The following is a 17,801-nucleotide window of genomic DNA, read 5'->3' on the forward strand; positions in this document are numbered from 1 at the left end:
ATTAGCTGAGACATAAAATATGAGGTGGGAGGTTATGATGGAGTTGTATAAAATGCTCATTAGTTCACAGCTAGAGTACTCACCTCACTATAGAAAGGATGTAATCGCACTGGAAAGGGTGCAGAGGAGATTCACCCGGATGCTGTCTGGGCTGGAGCATTTCAGCTCTGAAGAGAGGTGGGTTAAGGCTGTGGTTGTTCTCCTTTGGCAGAGAAGGCAATGGGGAGACTTGATTGACGTGTACAAATTTATGACGGACATAGATAAAGTAGATAGGAAGGAAGTTTTCACTTTACTAGAGAGGTCAATAACCATGAGGCATAGATTTAAGGCAAGGGGCAGGAGACTTGCATGGGATTTGAGGAACAGCTTTTTCACCATGAGGGTGGTGGGAATCTGGGACTCTCTGCCTTACAGAGTGGTAGGGGCAGGAACCCTCACAACATTTAAGAAACATTTAGTTGAGCACTTTAAATGCCATAGTATACGAAGCTATGGGCCAAGCGCTGGAAAATGGGATTAGGATAGATGTTTGACGGCTGGCACAGACACAATGGGCCAAAGGGCCTCTTGCTGTGCTGGAAAACTCTATGACTCTATGGCTAATCTTAAATAATCTGCATGCTCGTCTAGGAAAACTATTTTCCATGAATTATTTCAAGCCACACCCTCCTTTACCAGGGTACAAGTATAATGGATGACATTTGTCATGCACCCTTTTTCCTTCTGGTCACAATTAATTCAAACTGTAGCTTTCTTCAGAAATAACTTGTGTTTATATAAATGCCTTAAATGTTGCAAATTGCCCAAGGTGCTTCAGAGCAGCCGAACAAAACATGACACTGAGCCAAAGTAGGCATTAAGGCATGGAATCAAACACCTAGTTAAAAAGGTGTGGTGAACCATAGATGGTTATCACTATGGGTACTTGTACATATGTTACTCTTGTTACTGTTGGGGTTAGGGTTTGGGTGTTACACCTGTTATTATTGTTTATGTGGTACACTCTGTTCGGCTCCACCTTCTTACAGAGGTATAAAGGTCACTGCTACTTCCTAGCAGTCTTTAGTCTGGGATAATATTGTTAAGTAGTGTGCTCCTATTTGTCGTGAATAAAAGCCTTTATTCCCGGGTACGTTCTAGCCTCCCATGTGAATTAATCGCGCATCAAAAGGGAGATTTAGGGAGATAAGGCTGAAAAGTGGTGAGGCAGAGGGGTTTGGAGAGGAAATTTCAGGGAGCTTAAGGACTTGGCAGCTGAAGGCACGGTAGTGGGTCAAGATGAAAGGGGAGGAGATGGGGGGCAGGGGGGGCACCGGAATTCACACAAACCCAGAGCTGGAGGAAATTAAAGCACTTTTTGAGCAGGCCAAAGAGCGATTGGGATTGGAAAACGAATGAGTATTTTATGATCACGGCCTTACTGGACAAGGAACCAATGTTGTTCAGCAAACGCAGGGGTGATGAAACAAAAATAGAAAATGCTGGAAAAATCTCAGCAGGTCTGACAGCATCTGTGGAGAAAGAATAGAGCCAACATTTCGAGCCTAAATGACCGTATGTCAGAGCTGCAGGGGTGATGGGTGTCCAGGACTTGGTGCGAATTAGGATCTCAGCCGAATAAAGAACAATCCAGATTTAGAAAACTCGCACAAGTTGTCTGTTATGGACAAGAGAGAGGCTAAACTAGACTCCTTTATCTTGGCCTTCTGTCTGTAAGCGGAGGTGTTTTTATTTAAAGATAGGCTGTGGTATGTTTCCCCAAACCCTCAGTTTGTGAAGTTCAATTTTTAAAGTCACACAGCAAACTATGATTAAATCAAAAGGTTAGTTTATTCACATTCGAACACACACACACAAAGTTGGATAGAAAAGAGATATTCTCCAACTATCAATAACCGAACTGTAAAAGAATAGAAATCGATTATCACTTCACATGATTTCCAGAATCAAAGGCTAGGAGGTTCGGTGAAGTTCCAATTCCAATGGGTTCCTGGCTGAAAACGGTAAACACAGTAAGAGTTTTAACAACACCAGGTTAAAGTCCAACAGGTTTATTTGGTAGCAAATGCCATTAGCTTTCGGAGCGGTGAGTGAGACGGTGAGAGTGGAGGGAGCATTGAGCACAGGTTGGGGAGATGTGTGTTGTTTCCAGACAGGACAGCCATATCTGTATCTTTAAGACCTGGTTGGTTGTGGAGATTCGCATTCTAATCAGTATTCTGTAACTTGATTTTGTGTCTCTGTATGCCCTGTTTGAGAGCAGATATCCACTCCATCTGACGAAGGAGCAACGCTCCAAAAGCTAATGGCATTTGCTACCAAATAAACCTGTTGGACTTTAACCTAGTGTTGTTAAAACTCTTACTGTGTTTACCCCAGTCCACATCATGAAAACGGTAAAGCAGAATCCCTTTAAAGTGGATGGTGATGCAGCGAGATGAGATTGCTGCAGATAGACTTGGTTTGATTGGCATGCGATGGCCAGAGGCTCCAAGATAAATAGGCACCAAGGGGCTGAGACTTGATGCAAGTTGCTTGGCAAACCTGGAGTCCTGCTGTTGGTCTTGCAGGTTGGAGGTAAATCAGCAGATTGGTTGTTTGAGTTCTCAATTGAATTTGGGGATTTCAAAATGGTCACTCTAATCATGTGCAGTAACGGCAAAACAATAAAGTGAAGCATTGTCCAGTACATGCCTTCAAGAAATCAGGAATCCTAAGACTTTGATCAACCTATAGGCTGTTAGCAATAGCATATGATTGAAACTGCCTAAGCAGGGAAGAGTGCTGTTCCACACAAACAACTAGAGTAATAACAAGAGTGTGTTCTTTTCAGCAAGACGAGAAAACATTGTTCCAACAACTTGTTCAGAAAATGTAATTTTTTTGTTTCAAAGTCAGTGATTTTCCCCATCTGTGGTTCAACTTATTTTTTGGCAGCTACGCCAATCATTTGTTCGTTGGTGTTACCTTCTTCCCATAAGATTTACTGCCACGGACCTCCACCTGTCTGTGCTGCCCTTACACAAAGAACAAAGAACAATACAGCACAGGAACAGGCCCTTCGGCCCTCCAAGCCCGCACTGCTCCCTGGTCCAAACTAGACCATTCTTTTGTATCCCTCCATTCCCACTCCGTTCATGTGGCTATCTAGATAAGTCTTAAACGTTCCCAGTGTGTCCGCCTCCACCACCTTGCCTGGCAGCGCATTCCAGGCCCCCACCACCTTCTGTGTAAAATACGTCCTTCTGATATCCATGTTAAACCTCTCCCCCCCTCACCTTGAACCTATGACCCCTCGTGAACGTCACCACCAATCTGGGAAAAAGCTTCCCACCGTTCACCCTATCTATGCCTTTCATAATTTTATACACCTCTATTAGGTCATCCCTCATCCTCCGTCTTTCCAGTGAGAACAACCCCAGTTTACCCAATCTCTCCTCATAACTAAGCCCTTCCATACCAGGCAACATCCTGGTAAACCTCCTCTGCACTCTCTCTAAAGCCTCCACGTCCTTCTGGTTATGTGGCGACCAGAACTGGGCGCAGTATTCCAAATGCGGCCGAACCAACGTTCTATACAACTGCAACATCAGACCCCAACTTTTATACTCTATGCCCTGTCCTATAAAGGCAAGCATGCCATATGCCTTATTCACTACCTTCTCCACCTGTGACGTCACCTTTAAGGATCTGTGGACTTGCACACCCGGGTCCCTCTGCGTATCTACACCCTTTATGGTTCTGCCATTTATCGTACAGCTCCCCCCTACGTTAGTTCTACCAAAATGCATCACTTCGCATTTATCTGGATTGAACTCCATCCGCCATCTACACCTTCTGGATAAATCAACTACATTCAATCCATTTTATCAGCCACCTATTTTCTCATCTGCTTCTCTCATGTTTTATGTTGATCTTCCCTTCAGCAACTGTCTCTGTCTACTTGAATGATGTTACTGAAGTATTGTATCTGCCTCTCTCACTAATTTTTCAACCACTTCCTCTTTAGTCTATGTAGGATATCCTCCAATATGCCCATATTTTGAATGCATTAAATTTACCAATTGTCTCTTTGTTTGTTGTCTGTATTTCGGAGGCACGAAGATGTGTAGCACCCCCACACTCTTTTCCCAATTTCAAGTTCAGTATCTGAGGTTAACACATCCTTCATTCTGACAATGATGGTCTTGGCTCTCAATTCTCCTTTGGATCTCACAATCACTTCTCTCATTATGCCAATCAGGCTACTGTGAAATCTCACTCGAGGCATGCACACTGAATTGCTTGTATAAGAGTTTTTAAATTCTGCTAGCTTACTCTACATGTTATGAATAAAGGAAAAATTAGTCTGAACACTGAGGTGCATTTGAAGATTTTTTTAATGTAAAAATGTTGCAAGAACATCACATTTCTCCAACACACTCAACAGAGAACTCAACTGACCTTTAATGCCAAACAAACATTTGGCATACTTACTGGACGTGGGTGTATCTTGTTTTTAAAGATGGGGAGGGTGGAGAAACAGGTTTATAAACAGTGCAGCAGTAAAAATCTCAGCACTAACATGCAGTGGAACATAAAAAGACCTATTTTGCTGGGGGGGGGGGGGGGGGGTCATGTGTTGGGCTGTTTGGGAAACAGTTGACTTTTCAGGTGTGTAGGAAACAGACAAGATCCGTTTGAACATCTGCTTTGCAAATAAAATGGTCTGAATGATGATTTTTCCTAGATGTAATACCAGTTTTCTTGACCATTTGAAGGGTCAGTATATATTCTGTGGTTTCCTCCTTCAAATGGAAAACAATTTTCAACCTGAGAGTAACCACAAGACAGCAAGCCATATGAACATTGCCTCTTTTCCACCTCCCATACTATGTATTTCTCAATGCGTCAAAATTCCATGATGCATTTTCAACAAAAAGTTAAGAAAACAAATTCAATTAACAAGTGTTTCCATTGGTGATAAAAGTCCTTTGAATTCTTTTCTCTCTCCTTCGTTGAGTTGAAGCAAATCAGGATGACAACTATGATACACCGCCACTATAATAGGTAATCAGGGACAATGAAACTTCAAGAAGCTGGCAGCCGACTAAGTGTCCATTCTGAAAGGCAGAGAGAGAAAGACATTCAGATTCTTCTTCGGAACAGCTGAGAGAGCAGATAGCAAATGTCCGCATCCAGAACAAAAACAAGGCAAAAAATTAACAGTAGATCATTTTCTGTTAAATGTCTACCCCACTACTGGTTTTGGCTTCTTGGAGTAAAACTAACCCAACTGTTTGTTACTCCTAAAGTAGGGCTGAACACTAGGGCCTGGAATTTCACCCCGAGTTCAGTGACATAAACCGGGAAATCTCTTGGCTCAGCGTCCCCGCCTTAGGATGAATGGCACATTTCTTCATTCCAGGGGAGTGGCAAATACAATTACTCCCTCGCCCACGAACCCATGTGCCCTTACCCACCCCATAATCCCTCAGAGCCCCATGACAACTCACACCTCCCCACTCACCTCCATTGCCCCATGCCAACTTAATACCAACCCATGTCCTCCACCCATCACCCTTTCCCTTACATCCTCCATGCCATCTTACCCAGTATTGACCCTGGGCGGACCTCAGGAGCTATGTTGAGATGAAATAAAAGGTGTATCTATTACACCTTTCCCTATAATAAAAACTCAGGATTCATGAAAGCGCATCCAAAACTTTAAAGACATAATCCCTTATGAATATAAATTGGCAGCCAAAAATGATGTTGGTCGGTTTTGTAACACTAGAATTGTGAATGGGTAGCTTTGAAAAAATAGATCGGACTTTAGTTGCCAAGGTTTGTACTGGTTACCCTTTCTTTTTCATGATGTACATAATTTTTACCTACTTTTAATTATGTACACTGTTAGAAACTGCAGTACTGGATATAAGGTAATTAGATTAAGTTCAGCAAGATTTCTTTGTTCTATGACCATTTGCTCATATGAGGCCATATCTTTCACAGTAACACTAGGCATTCCTAGGTGTGATTTTTTGCGAAATCATGGAAACTTGGTGACCCTTTAAAAATGACAGACATGGCCAGGATTCATAACTTCTGCCCTATTTTCAACATATCCCACGACAGAAACCCAAACTCTGCTGGGCCAATTGGAATAATGCGGAGTTCAAGTAAACACAATTTTCACTGTTACAAAGGCGTTAACTCACAGTGTGGGAGTTACAAATGTGACTAGTCATAAATGCTTTGAAGGGTGGATTAGATCTGTAGAACTGTAAATATAAATGTTTGTTTTGATAACCCCACATCAAAGGCAACGAATCCTTTAATAACCTCTTTGAGCTGCCAACTGATCTATGAATTTACAACTGTCCCCACTGGGAGAAATGTAGGTTGTGGAAAGCAGTCAACCATTAATAATGATATCCCTTAGGTTAACATCAATAAACAGCTTTTGTAACTGCTTTAACAGATTTTTTTCAACAACTGCTGGTGCAGGGAGGTTATTTTTACCAAACTGTTAAAGGACTGGGGATTTAAATAACCAGATTGACAGTTCTACAGATCTGATCTGTAAAGTGTAGATGATGCCTGACAAATCTGAAGAGGTGACTGAAGTAGTGGAAAATTATTGACCTGGTTAAGAAGTTGGCTTAACAGCAAGAGACTGAGAACAGGGATGAAAGGCAGGTGCTCCAATTGCAAGCAGTGACTAGCTGTGTCCAGCTGTGTCCCACAGGGATCTGTGATGGGCTTCAACTATTTAGGGCATTTATTAACCATTAATACAGCCTTCTTCAATCCACGGCCCACAAAGCACTTCTATGTGGGCCTTGGGGGAATTGTTGAAAATGCGCTAAGACCAGTGAGGATGAAGATTTCTGCAAGGGACTGTTCCTCCAATCACAGCTTGTTTCTGTCCTGCATTTGCTGCTGCTAGGTTTATTAAGCCTTTTTAGCAACAAGAGAGAAAGAGGGGGGGCGATTCACGGGGTTTCCACGAGCGTTCCCGCCCCACTAGCATGCTCTAGCACCAGGTTTCCGGCACGGTCTGCTCCGTATTGGAAATCGGCGGGGCTAGCATTTAAATGATATTTTAAATCAGTGGACCCAGGACTGAATTCTCCGGGCCCACTAACCTCTCCCATTGTGCCAGTGTTTCACTCCAGGGGGTTTAGAGTAGCTCCCCGCTTTCGTGATCCTGCTGGAGTGAAGGGGGTTGGGGAGCAACCAGGCCTCCCCAGAGGATCGGATGAAAGAGGGGGTGGTGCCCCCTGGCATTGCCCAAGGGGCAAAGTGCCAATGTTCATCAGGCAGTGCCAAGGTGGCGGAGCCTAGGGAGCAATCGGTGGGAGCGGGGGGTCCTGCTGCCACTCTGCCATTGGGATCGATGGGGGCAGGAGGGAGGTCAGCGGTTGGCGTGGGGCGGGCGGAGGATGGGGGTAGAATGGTCAGGAGGGCTGTGATCATTGACAGAAAGACAAGGGGAATGTGAATGGCGATGATAAAGGCTGAGAATGGTGCTAAGAGCATCCATTAAGAGATCAGAATGTGTGAATGGCAGAACAAAGGTGCAGAATGTAAAAATGAGGCAGTTGGTCCTAGTGGGGCAAGGGTGTTTGTGTGTGTGGTGGGGGGAGGGGAATGGAAAGCGAGATTTAAGAAGTGGAAAAACAGAAATAAGAATATAAAGGAATAAAAATGGATGAATAAGATGAAAAGAAGAAATTAAATTAAATAGCTTTATCAGCTGAGGAGATTGGGTCGACAAAATATTAACAAAATTTTGACAGGGTCGGATAGACTGGATGCAGGGATAATGTTCCATCTGGCTGGAGTGCAGGTATCTAGAACAAGGCGTCACAGTAACAGGATGCAGGATCAGCCAGGATGAGGAGAAACGCCTCCACTCAGAGGGTGGTAAACCATGGCAGATGGTGAAACTCAAATTCAAAAAAGATCTGGAATAAAAAGTCTAATATGACCATGAAACCATTCTCAATTGTCATAAAAACCCCTCTGGTTCACTAATGTCCTTTCGGGAAGGAACTCTTTCACCCTTACCTGGTCTGGCCTACATGTAACTTCAGATCAACAGCATTGTGGCTGACTCTCAAATGCCCTCTGAAGTGGAGGACAGTTAGGACTCGGTGATAAATGCTGGCCCAGAGTGATTTATTTTATGCAAGTTATTCCAGCTAGGACTGCTGCACAGTGCCACACTAGTATGGTACAGTATTTGAACTTGTACACTGTTTTTTCCGAGTAAGAAATGCTCGAAGGAACCCAAAGCCGGCTTTAACATTGATTCCTAAGGGAACCCAGGATTCACATGAAGTTGTTTCACTTGAAGTCATGATTTTCAGGCACACAACCAGAAAACTAAGTGTGAGCTTACTGTACGCAAAATATCACTTGTAATGCTTGCATCTTTTACACTCTTGCCCAAATGGATAATACTTACTAGAACATTTCAGAGTCAATGTAGTGACTGTTATTTTGTAGGCAAACTCAGCAAACAACTTATACATAGGTATAAGGTATTAATAAGGGCTATTAAAATACATTTTTAATACTAATTAAGTGAAATAAAAAGTTTGAAAACAAAAATAAATACTTTTCACACCATCAGTATAAATAGTTCAATTTTATTTTGCTTCCTTGATTGGATTATTCAGCATTACAGGTCAAGTATCCTTTATCCAAAACCCATGGAGCCAATTGCATTTTGGATTTCAGATAATTTTGGTTTTTGGATACTGCATATAAACTTACATTACACAGCTCACATCTATAGCTAAATATAAATAAAATGACTGGAAAGTATCACTGAATAATAAATACATGATGCCTGCAATAAGTTTCTTTTTGACAGGTTCACCACAAAAATTGCAGGTGAACAGTGTGGAACAATGAGGTTCAAAGAAAGCGTCTTTCTTTGGATGGTTTTGATTTTGGATTTACACATAAAGGATATTTTACTGCATAATTTTCCAGAAAGTTTCATTGGATGAGTGAATGGGTTTACAGTAACTTGTCAGTAATGTGAGACATTTGGCATAGTCAGCTCCATTGGCACAGATTCAAGAGATTTATACATCCGAGCTCATTAAGAGCACGTAAAGAAATTATTATAAACACTTCTTTGTTCCTATAACAAATTGCACACTTAAAGGTTATTGTACATGCACAACAAATGAGTAGGTAGGTTGACTCAATCTGTATTTACATTATACAAAGCAATACATTGTCTCTGCAACTTTTATTATTTATTCAAACTTGCTTCCTCCTGGCTTGTCCAAACAATTATTGAGGTAATCAGGAAGAATGGAATATTCCAGTGTTTCCCAAACTGGGTTCTGCAGAACCCTGTGTTTCCATTGGAGACATTCATTGTAAATCGGAGGTGGTCTTCACACTGCACTGGCTGCTGGTAGGTACACTTGTCAGCCTATCGGCAGCCAATATACTAAGAAGCCAGCTTTTGCATGGACAATCTGCCAATAGTGGCAAAGTAGATATTAAAAGTTGCAGGCAAGGCCAAGAGCGAAGGCGAGTATATGGTGGAGCGAGGTAGGCAGTAGCCACGGGGCATGGGAATGGAAATGGCCACAGAGCAAGGGAGAGAAAGTGGCCATTGGGCATGGGTGAGAAAGCTGAGTGCGCGTGCATGTGTAAGAAAGAGACAGTTGCGAGTGTGAGTTTGTGAGAGAGAGAGCTGAGAGTGAGAGAGAGATATTTGAGATATTTGTGCGCGAGTGTGCATGAGAGACTGAGTGAGTGAGAGTGGTCCACTCAAAAGCTTGCATCTTAGTGCATTGGCTGCCGATAGGCTGACTAGTGTGCCTACCAGCAGCCAACGCGGTATGAAGATCGCCTCCGATTTACAATGGATGTCTCCAATGGGAACCAAGGGTTCTACGGAACCCAGTTTGGGAAACACTGGAATATTCCATTCTTCCTGATTACCTCAATAATTGTTTGGACAAGCCAGGAGGAAGTAAGTTTGAATAAATAATAAAAGTTGCAGAGACAATGCATTGCCTTGTATAGCGTAAATACAGATTGAGTCAACCTACCTACTTATTTGCTGTGCACGTACAATGACTTTTAAGTGTGCAATTTGTTACAGGAACAAAGAAGTGTTTATAATCATTTCTTTATGCGAGATGGAGAGGGGGTGAGTGTGTGCATGTGTGTGGCTGAATGGAGAATCCAGCTCTCCAGCAGCATCCCTAATATTAAAAGAATGTGAGCAAAATAAGCAGCATCACTCCTCCCATTAAAAGTGACAAAAAGCTGCTACCACTTAAGTACTTTGCTGAAAAAGAGAAACTATCATAAATATAAAAAATAGAAAATACTTCTATAATTTTTTTAATGTTTGTACCTGTTGTGCATAAACACTTTTTTTGTGGTTTAACTCTTCAACATAAGAAGAATATTTCTCAGGGGTTATGTCAGAACTCTTGGGAGGTCAAAAGTGTTCCGTGGTGGGAAAAGCTTGGGACACTCTGGAATATTCCATTTGATCCCCTGTAATTTTCTTCTCCAAACTTCTTTAAAAACTGTGACCTGCACTAAAGTACAGCTCCATGGATGGCCACCATCCAGAACTTGTCTAAATGAGAACTCTTCACTCATAAGCCACAAGACTACCAGTGGCTGTTTAACTATAAAATAAGATCTCTCAGCCAACCAAAATGCTCCTCCCCAAAAATTTATAAACAGCGCTTATAATCCATGAGTTTGAGGGCAAAACCAGCCAAAATGCCACAAATATCACACCAATATAGCGGCGACAAAAGACAATGGATGCTGGAAACATGAAACTGCCTGGGTGAAAATGTGATGCAGTGCGTGACAAGAAGGAGTATCAACAATCTCTCACTCAGTGTGTTGTAATCCAGCTGATTATTCACAAATTGAAGTTAGGATACTCATTTACAGGTGTGGCGTGTCTTGATGATATTTGAGCTTCTGTTAGCAGATTGAGAAAGATTCAAAATTTAAATTGGGTTTGGCCCTCTGAACACTAATTCTTACCATCACTAAGATTCAATAATGTCAATTTCCTTATAATATTCAGCAACTGGATAGTCCCTCAATAAATACTATTTTTCAATTGTACATCATTGGTTTATTTGAAGTTGGGTGGATTATCATAAAAGACACACCTAACCAGCAGCTCACTTACAACTCCTTCAGGGCCTGGAAGAAATTGAATAGGAGCTACATCCTAAAAATGGACATTAATCGCTGCTTGTGTTTTAACCACTTGACTATCCAATCATATGGGTGTCAGTATACTGATCAAGAAAGAACTGTGCCAACTCCAAATAGCCATGCTCCCCAGTAAACTTTTGCCACGAGAATGACATTACATAAATCATAAAAATAATGAGTACTGTGCTTAGATACACAAAACCCATGCTACTGAATTGATAAGTCAGCATCCTCTACCAACATAGTTCATAACACTAGTTACATACATTGCATGGTTAGTGCAAAAGGGACCTAATCCATCAGACTTTGACTTCCCTTTATTGCAACAATCGTACAAACCAAACACGTGCGAGCAAAGATGAAAAGTCTGCATTGGCCAAGAATCAACACTTTGCTATGTGGATGAGATAAACAAGTTGACATTTAAGTCACCCAATCATACAATTTTTGTAGCTCATATTAAGCTATAATAAAAATTCCATTTCTCAAACACTGTGATTCTTTGGATGGGAAAGCAATTGCAAACTTTCCCCCCACTCTGTCTTATCACTGGGTCTCACTCTTCTTGCTTCAGTTGTTGATGATAGCTAATAGCACTGGTGATGTTGATTAGATCTGTCCTTGCCAGGCTCTGGTTGATACTCCCTCTGTTTTGGCCATCATCGGTAAGCAAAGTCAGCAAGAGCTGTATAGATGAATATGTTTAATGGAGACACAGGACCATAACTTCTTACTAGCGGAAGAGTAAAGTCATAGCCCGTTGGAATTATAAGAGTTTAAAGCACCCTGATCTACTCTAGAAACCTCTGTTGCAGTAAAAGAGTCTCCGCAACTCCAGCAAACTCAGGGAGGCCATGCCACCTTTTTTTTTACTGCACCTGCTGCCAGAAAGAAGCAGATAGGTTTAAAAGGCCCAGGGTAATTTGATAGGCCAGGGAGAAGTGAGTGACTAGGATTTGGCTGGTCGGAGGATTGTGTCGGTAGAGGGAAGGGGATTAGATGGTGGGTGGGGGACATTTAGACATCGGAAGGGGAAGGGGGGGTTTGCAGTCAGGTTGAGGGTGCGGTCTGATTGGGGAGACAATTTTGGTGTGGATGGGGAATACTATGAAGTTAGGGTGATTAGCTTCAGGGAGGAGCAGATCCCCTGGGTGTTCAGGACTGTGGGTGCTGTCCCATGCAGGGCTGTGTCTGAGTGTTTAAAATAGTCATGCTTAAGTGAGAAGTGCTTTTATTTCTTCTAACTCTTTCAGGGTAACTACTAATGTAACGCTGGCAGAATTACCCCAAGTTAGGGATTTAAATCGCTTTGTCAGATGATTCCCACCACAGCGCAATTGCACAAGGGAAGTTAGTGTTTCTGGAAAACTACCAAGTAAACCCTTACCTGGGAATTTCTGAGAGGGGTTCCCCAGTGCACGATTGGGATATCCTCACAAATATGACACTGGGAGCCAGGAAATTACAGGCCACAGCTTTATGGATGTGCAAGAGGTCTGAACAAAATCATGCAAAATCATGTACTCCAAAATGACAATCTTGTCATAGAACTTCTATGGTCTCAGGTCTGAAAAATTTGGGATTCACTGTGGGCCTTCATGTTTTCAGTGTTGTTATGTGAATGAAGAGAAGCCAAGCAATAATGGTATTCGATGCAAAGGAAAAGGTTTATCATTAAAAATCTGCGTTGCTTTATAAATTGTTAATTCAGAAACCACCGTCTGAGGAAGCTGATGTTAATTTACACACAGAGCGCCAATATCTGATAACATCAAGTGCTGGGACAGTCCATATCATTGTATTCACAGCTATTAAGCATTTACCCCATGCAAATAATTTTTTTTTTAAATCAATGAGCTGTTCCCCTTTCATGCCTGACTTGACAGCAACTTTGCTATAACAAATCTGATGTCCCCTAGGCTGGACAAACAACATTCTTTTGACATACAACTTGCTGGATTCACTGCAGAAATTACACTTCGAGTGCCACAAAGTTGTAGGGATCTCTCCTCTGGACTTATAGCAAATTAATTCTGCACAGTTGCAGACACATATAAGTTTACTGTCCAAAATAAACAAACTAAGTTTCAAGACTTCAGTGCATGGAATACAGCATTTCCAGATTATACCTTAAGTCACAGGTTTTTTATTTTGTATAAAGGTCTATGATGCATAGTTATGTTACGTAATAAATGTATAGGTCTATGTGGCATAGTTATGACACTGAACAAGTAATCTAGAAACCTGATCTAATTGGAGTTCAAATCCCAACACAGCAGTTAGGGAATTTAAATTCAGCTTATTAAAATGAAAAGAAATAAAAAAGTCAACATCAGTAATGAAGGCCAGAACTAGTGAATTGTCATTAAAAACCCACTTGCTTCACTAATGCCTCCCAGGAGAGAAAGTTTTCTTTCATTCAGGGATGTGGGCTTCACTGACTAAGCCAGCATTCATTGCCCATCTGTAATTGCCCTTGAGAAGGTGGTTGTGAGCTGCCTTCTTGAACAGTTGCAGTACATGTGATGTAGGAACACCCACTGCTGTTAGGGAGGCGTGGTTCCAGGATTTTGATCCAGTGAAGAAGGGGTAATATATTTCCAGGTCAGGATGGTAAATAGCTTGGAGGGGAACTTGCAGGTGGTGATGCTCCCATGTACCTGCTGCTCTTGTTTTCTAGATGGCAGTGGCTATGGGTTTGGATGGTGCTAAGAAGCCTCCCCTTCAACTGTAGCCCTTTGCAGCTTTGTATTACCATGTGTCTTTGCCACAATTTACAGACAGGTTTTGCTGTGGATGTGGTTGGAACCAGGATTCACTCTCTCATCATGCAGTCAGGAAAAACAAAGCTATGTTATTAAGTGCTGAGATAGCCCAATATCTTATGGAGTAAGCTAAAATTGCAGTGCCTGAACCAAAGCACCATATCAGATTTCAGTCCTTAAGGACCAAGTAGTGAACGACACAAATTTAGCTTGCTCTGTTAAACTGAAAAGTCACAGATCTAGGACGATCACAAGAAAGCACAGAATGAGAATCAACCCACCTATTAAGTCTACTCTTTTAACAGACCACATACAAACTGCAACATTATGTACTCTATCCAAGCTATTTAATGTATTGAGGAAGGGGGTGCTTAACATTTTTCTTTTCACTCCAGTATAATAAACCAAACAACATTTCAGAATATTAATCTAATCTTACAAATTATATATATATTTTATATGTTTAGCTGACTACTTCCTTTATGGGGTACTGGGCACAGAACAATATTGTTCAATTCCTCACTGTATTGCCACAATTATCATTCTACATTCTGTTTGGTGCCTAACCGGATAGCAACTTCTCTCCCACTTTACCTCAAGGAGCTCCTGCAGATTTCTGAATCTGTTCTTTCAGGATAAGAATGCTCTGTCTCTGCTCCGGGGGAAGCATGGCAATCTGCTCTGGAGTCAATTGGAGTACCTGCATAATCAATGCAGCCTGAAAGCAGAAGAAAACAAAAGTCAAATGAGGGGGTAAAAAAATGATGCATGAAAAATACTTAGTCCTACTTTCTGGCTCATTAATCAGAAGGAAGTCTGGAATGCGAACATACACTTGGTCTATCAATTCCATTCCTCTCACAGACTATGTTCAATAAATCCTCAGGGAGAAAATTATCAAAAAATACCCTTGATCACTAAAATAAGCATTGCAATTGGTCAAGTTGCAAAGCAAGTGAGATAATGAGCTACATAGACCAGGGAGTTTCCATGCCAAATCAAAGTCTTTTAGTGAGTCCACTGATCTCAGCTGATTGAGATTTAAGGACCTAGGTTATCCTAGAGTGGGGGTGAAAGAATATACCCTGGAATTCTGCTCCTAATTGCTATCTAGTGATCACTGCTGAAAACGCAAGGGTATGGCCGTTGAATTAGGACAGAATTCTAAGAGCTGTGATAACCTTAGAATCAAGATGCCCTCTTGCATTGCACCGAGATATGATGGATAGGAGAGTGTAAAAAAAAAGCCTCGTATTGCCAATACTTCAAAACAAGTCCTTAAATTTTATTTTTCCACATTTGACAAATCTTATTCCTATTCACTCATGAAGAGTAAATAAATTAGAAAAAAACATTTGTGGAGCGACGTTGCTTAAGTGTGACACAGCTGTAAGATCAAAGCATAAAACTAATAATTAATCAAATTATACAAGAAGTTACTAGTGATCTTGCAGTAAATTTTCACCCACCACCATACAGCCCCCCGACTAAAAATTTACATCAAAAATAGCCTTAGATATTTTGAAACTCGGAAATTGTGTGAGGGATTTAAAATATATTGAAATATTTCAGGTTGTGAAAATAGTATATGAAATCTCATTTTCTGAAGTGCAACTTTCAGGACTAGCTCTAATTGAAGTGTTTAGTGCAAAAAGCTCTTGTCCATCTTATGCCAAATTTGCCAAGAGTACTGAAAAGCTGCACTACATTTTCCAGTCAGTATCTTTCGGACTTAAGCCCAGGGCTAATGTGGCTCTTCAACCAGTTGGCAGGTGGTGAGCAATAATCCAGGAAGTTTTGTTGTGATTTTCTTCTCCACATACAGAGAAAATTAAAATGCATATCCCAACTTCTTAACTCTCTAAAGCTTCAACACATTATCTTTACAAAATGGACAGGAAGTTGAGTTTAGATGAAACTTCAAAGTTGCCCGGCGATTGATTTAACACTTGCTTGGTACACTAAGTTAAATACTGAAAAAGTATTTGTGAAAATAAATTCGATATAAACCCTGCTATATAATTTCATTCTTCCTTCCACAGTTTCAGCACTAACCTTCTCATGGTCCTGTGGTGTCACCTGAGTCTGAGCAGGACTGAATCCTCCAGGCTGGCCTCCAGCCACAGCATGAGCAGGACCCTGAGAGAAAGAAGTGCAAGAAATGTAGGTAAACACCAAAATATATTTATTTAAATTGTCCAACAGAAATGCCTCAACGCATTGTTCACTAGTAAAAAAACAAGAACCATGTGAAAGCATTTTCACAAATTCATCAACAAGGTCTTAGCCACCACAAATGACAATAGTGTCACTAGGAATTCTAAGATAATAGGTTCTGAACAAAATAATTTTCCAGGACAGCTCCAGTTCTTAGAGACGAACACTCCTCTGTTGCAGAGTATTCAATAGAGAGTCAAAGAATCATTCAAATACAATTGCGATAATTGTATGACACGAGGTTGGAATTTAAATTCCAGAAGCTTGAGAATACGTCATTAACATTTGTTGAAAGCAATTTTCCTTATGGCAATTGCACCTTCTATGCTGAGAAGCTGTCACAATTGCAACTGGGCATCAATCATGCACACAGTAGGAACAAAGGCTATATTTTAAATCTGAGGTCACATATTTGCTTTGACAGCATGGTATCAAGAGTAGCTTGGATCTTAAAGGCATCGGGATTATTATTCAAGAATGGTTAATGGTGCAGCAGACCAAGACTGAAAATATCGAGCCACTCCTTCGGTAGCATTCCTTAACAATGACGTGAATTTAATATAATCAAATACTCAATCCAACTTGCTCGACCCAACACGGAAAGGCAGAAAAGCTATTGCTATCTCAGCTGCAAGAGAAGCCTGTGTACTCCTTAAACTGAGGTAGAGGGAGAGAATCATGATCTTAAGAAAATAAATGGGAATTGTGTCAAATATGTAACAATTTGAAAACTCTTCTTTTTCATGACATAATTTGAATCACTTTTAAGAGCAATTAATTCCGTTTAAAAGGGTGGTTCACTGGCAACAAGTCAAATTTCCCTACCTGTCGAGGTGGAACAGGTTGTTGGGTTCCCTGAGGGCCACTGTTCCCAATTTGATGAGCGCCTGGGCCTGGAACTTGGAGTCCGCCTGCCATTGGTCCTCTTGGATTTGAGACTGGGCCTTGGTTTGGTCCTGGTCCTGGTCCTGGACCTGGCCCTGGTCCTGGTCCAGGTCCAGGTCCTGGCCCTGGTCCTCTGGTGTCAATACCTCTTGAATCGATACCTCTGGGATCTCTAGTACCTAAGCACAAATTAGAAAATTAGTCTGACTTATAACTTTCCAGCTCTAACTTCCAGGAGACTCCGTCACCTCATTGTATGATTTACAGGTCTAACATTAATTATTAAATACTGCATTTTACTTCCATCATGTTGAGGATCTATTTTAGGTTATGGCAACATACAATACTTGTCAATCTTCATGCCAAATGTATATTAACCTGATCAAATGTTTTCTTCCATTTTCAAAAGAATCCTTCCAAATTAAACTTGGCCATTATTTTCTACAGGCAATATTTTTGGCATGTAGATTTTGCAGGGCCATTGTTAAGGCAGCAAAAACAACGGAAACGAAAGTCAAACTACATCGACCATATCCAAATTCTTCCTAATATTCCAATCAAACTACCACTTAATACAGAGAGAAAGAACAAAGTTTCAAATCCGCAGGAATTCCAAAAATGTTTTATATCTTTGACGTGCAGTTAATTCTGTAGCAAAACAGCAGCCAATTTGTACATGACAAGGTTCCACAAATGATCAGAAGATCAAGCAGT

The 17,801-nt window shown here is 41.2% G+C and overlaps 1 protein-coding gene across 6 annotated transcripts in view; it reads right to left on the reverse strand.

The window, feature by feature from the left end:
- Positions 1 to 4,364: 4,364 nt before the first annotated feature.
- The window catches only part of cstf2 (cleavage stimulation factor, 3' pre-RNA, subunit 2), a 60,562-nt gene continuing 47,125 nt past the window's right edge, over positions 4,365 to 17,801 (reverse strand). For 4 of the 6 annotated variants that reach the window (XM_078211623.1, XM_078211629.1, XM_078211625.1 and 1 more), the window contains 4 exons: positions 17,028 to 17,266; positions 16,041 to 16,124; positions 14,580 to 14,703; positions 4,366 to 5,105 (listed from right to left, as the gene is read on the reverse strand). In XM_078211623.1, the coding sequence (XP_078067749.1) occupies positions 14,581 to 14,703; positions 16,041 to 16,124; positions 17,028 to 17,266 (446 nt within the window). In that variant the 3' untranslated portion in view covers positions 4,366 to 5,105; position 14,580. Of the gene's footprint in view, positions 5,106 to 14,579; positions 14,704 to 16,040; positions 16,125 to 17,027; positions 17,267 to 17,801 lie in introns of all 6 variants that reach the window. The other 2 variants (XM_078211626.1, XM_078211624.1) reach the window with 1 other exon arrangement.

Source organism: Mustelus asterias, chromosome 4 (genome assembly GCF_964213995.1).
Source record: "Mustelus asterias chromosome 4, sMusAst1.hap1.1, whole genome shotgun sequence".
Classification (NCBI taxonomy): domain Eukaryota; kingdom Metazoa; phylum Chordata; class Chondrichthyes; order Carcharhiniformes; family Triakidae; genus Mustelus; species Mustelus asterias.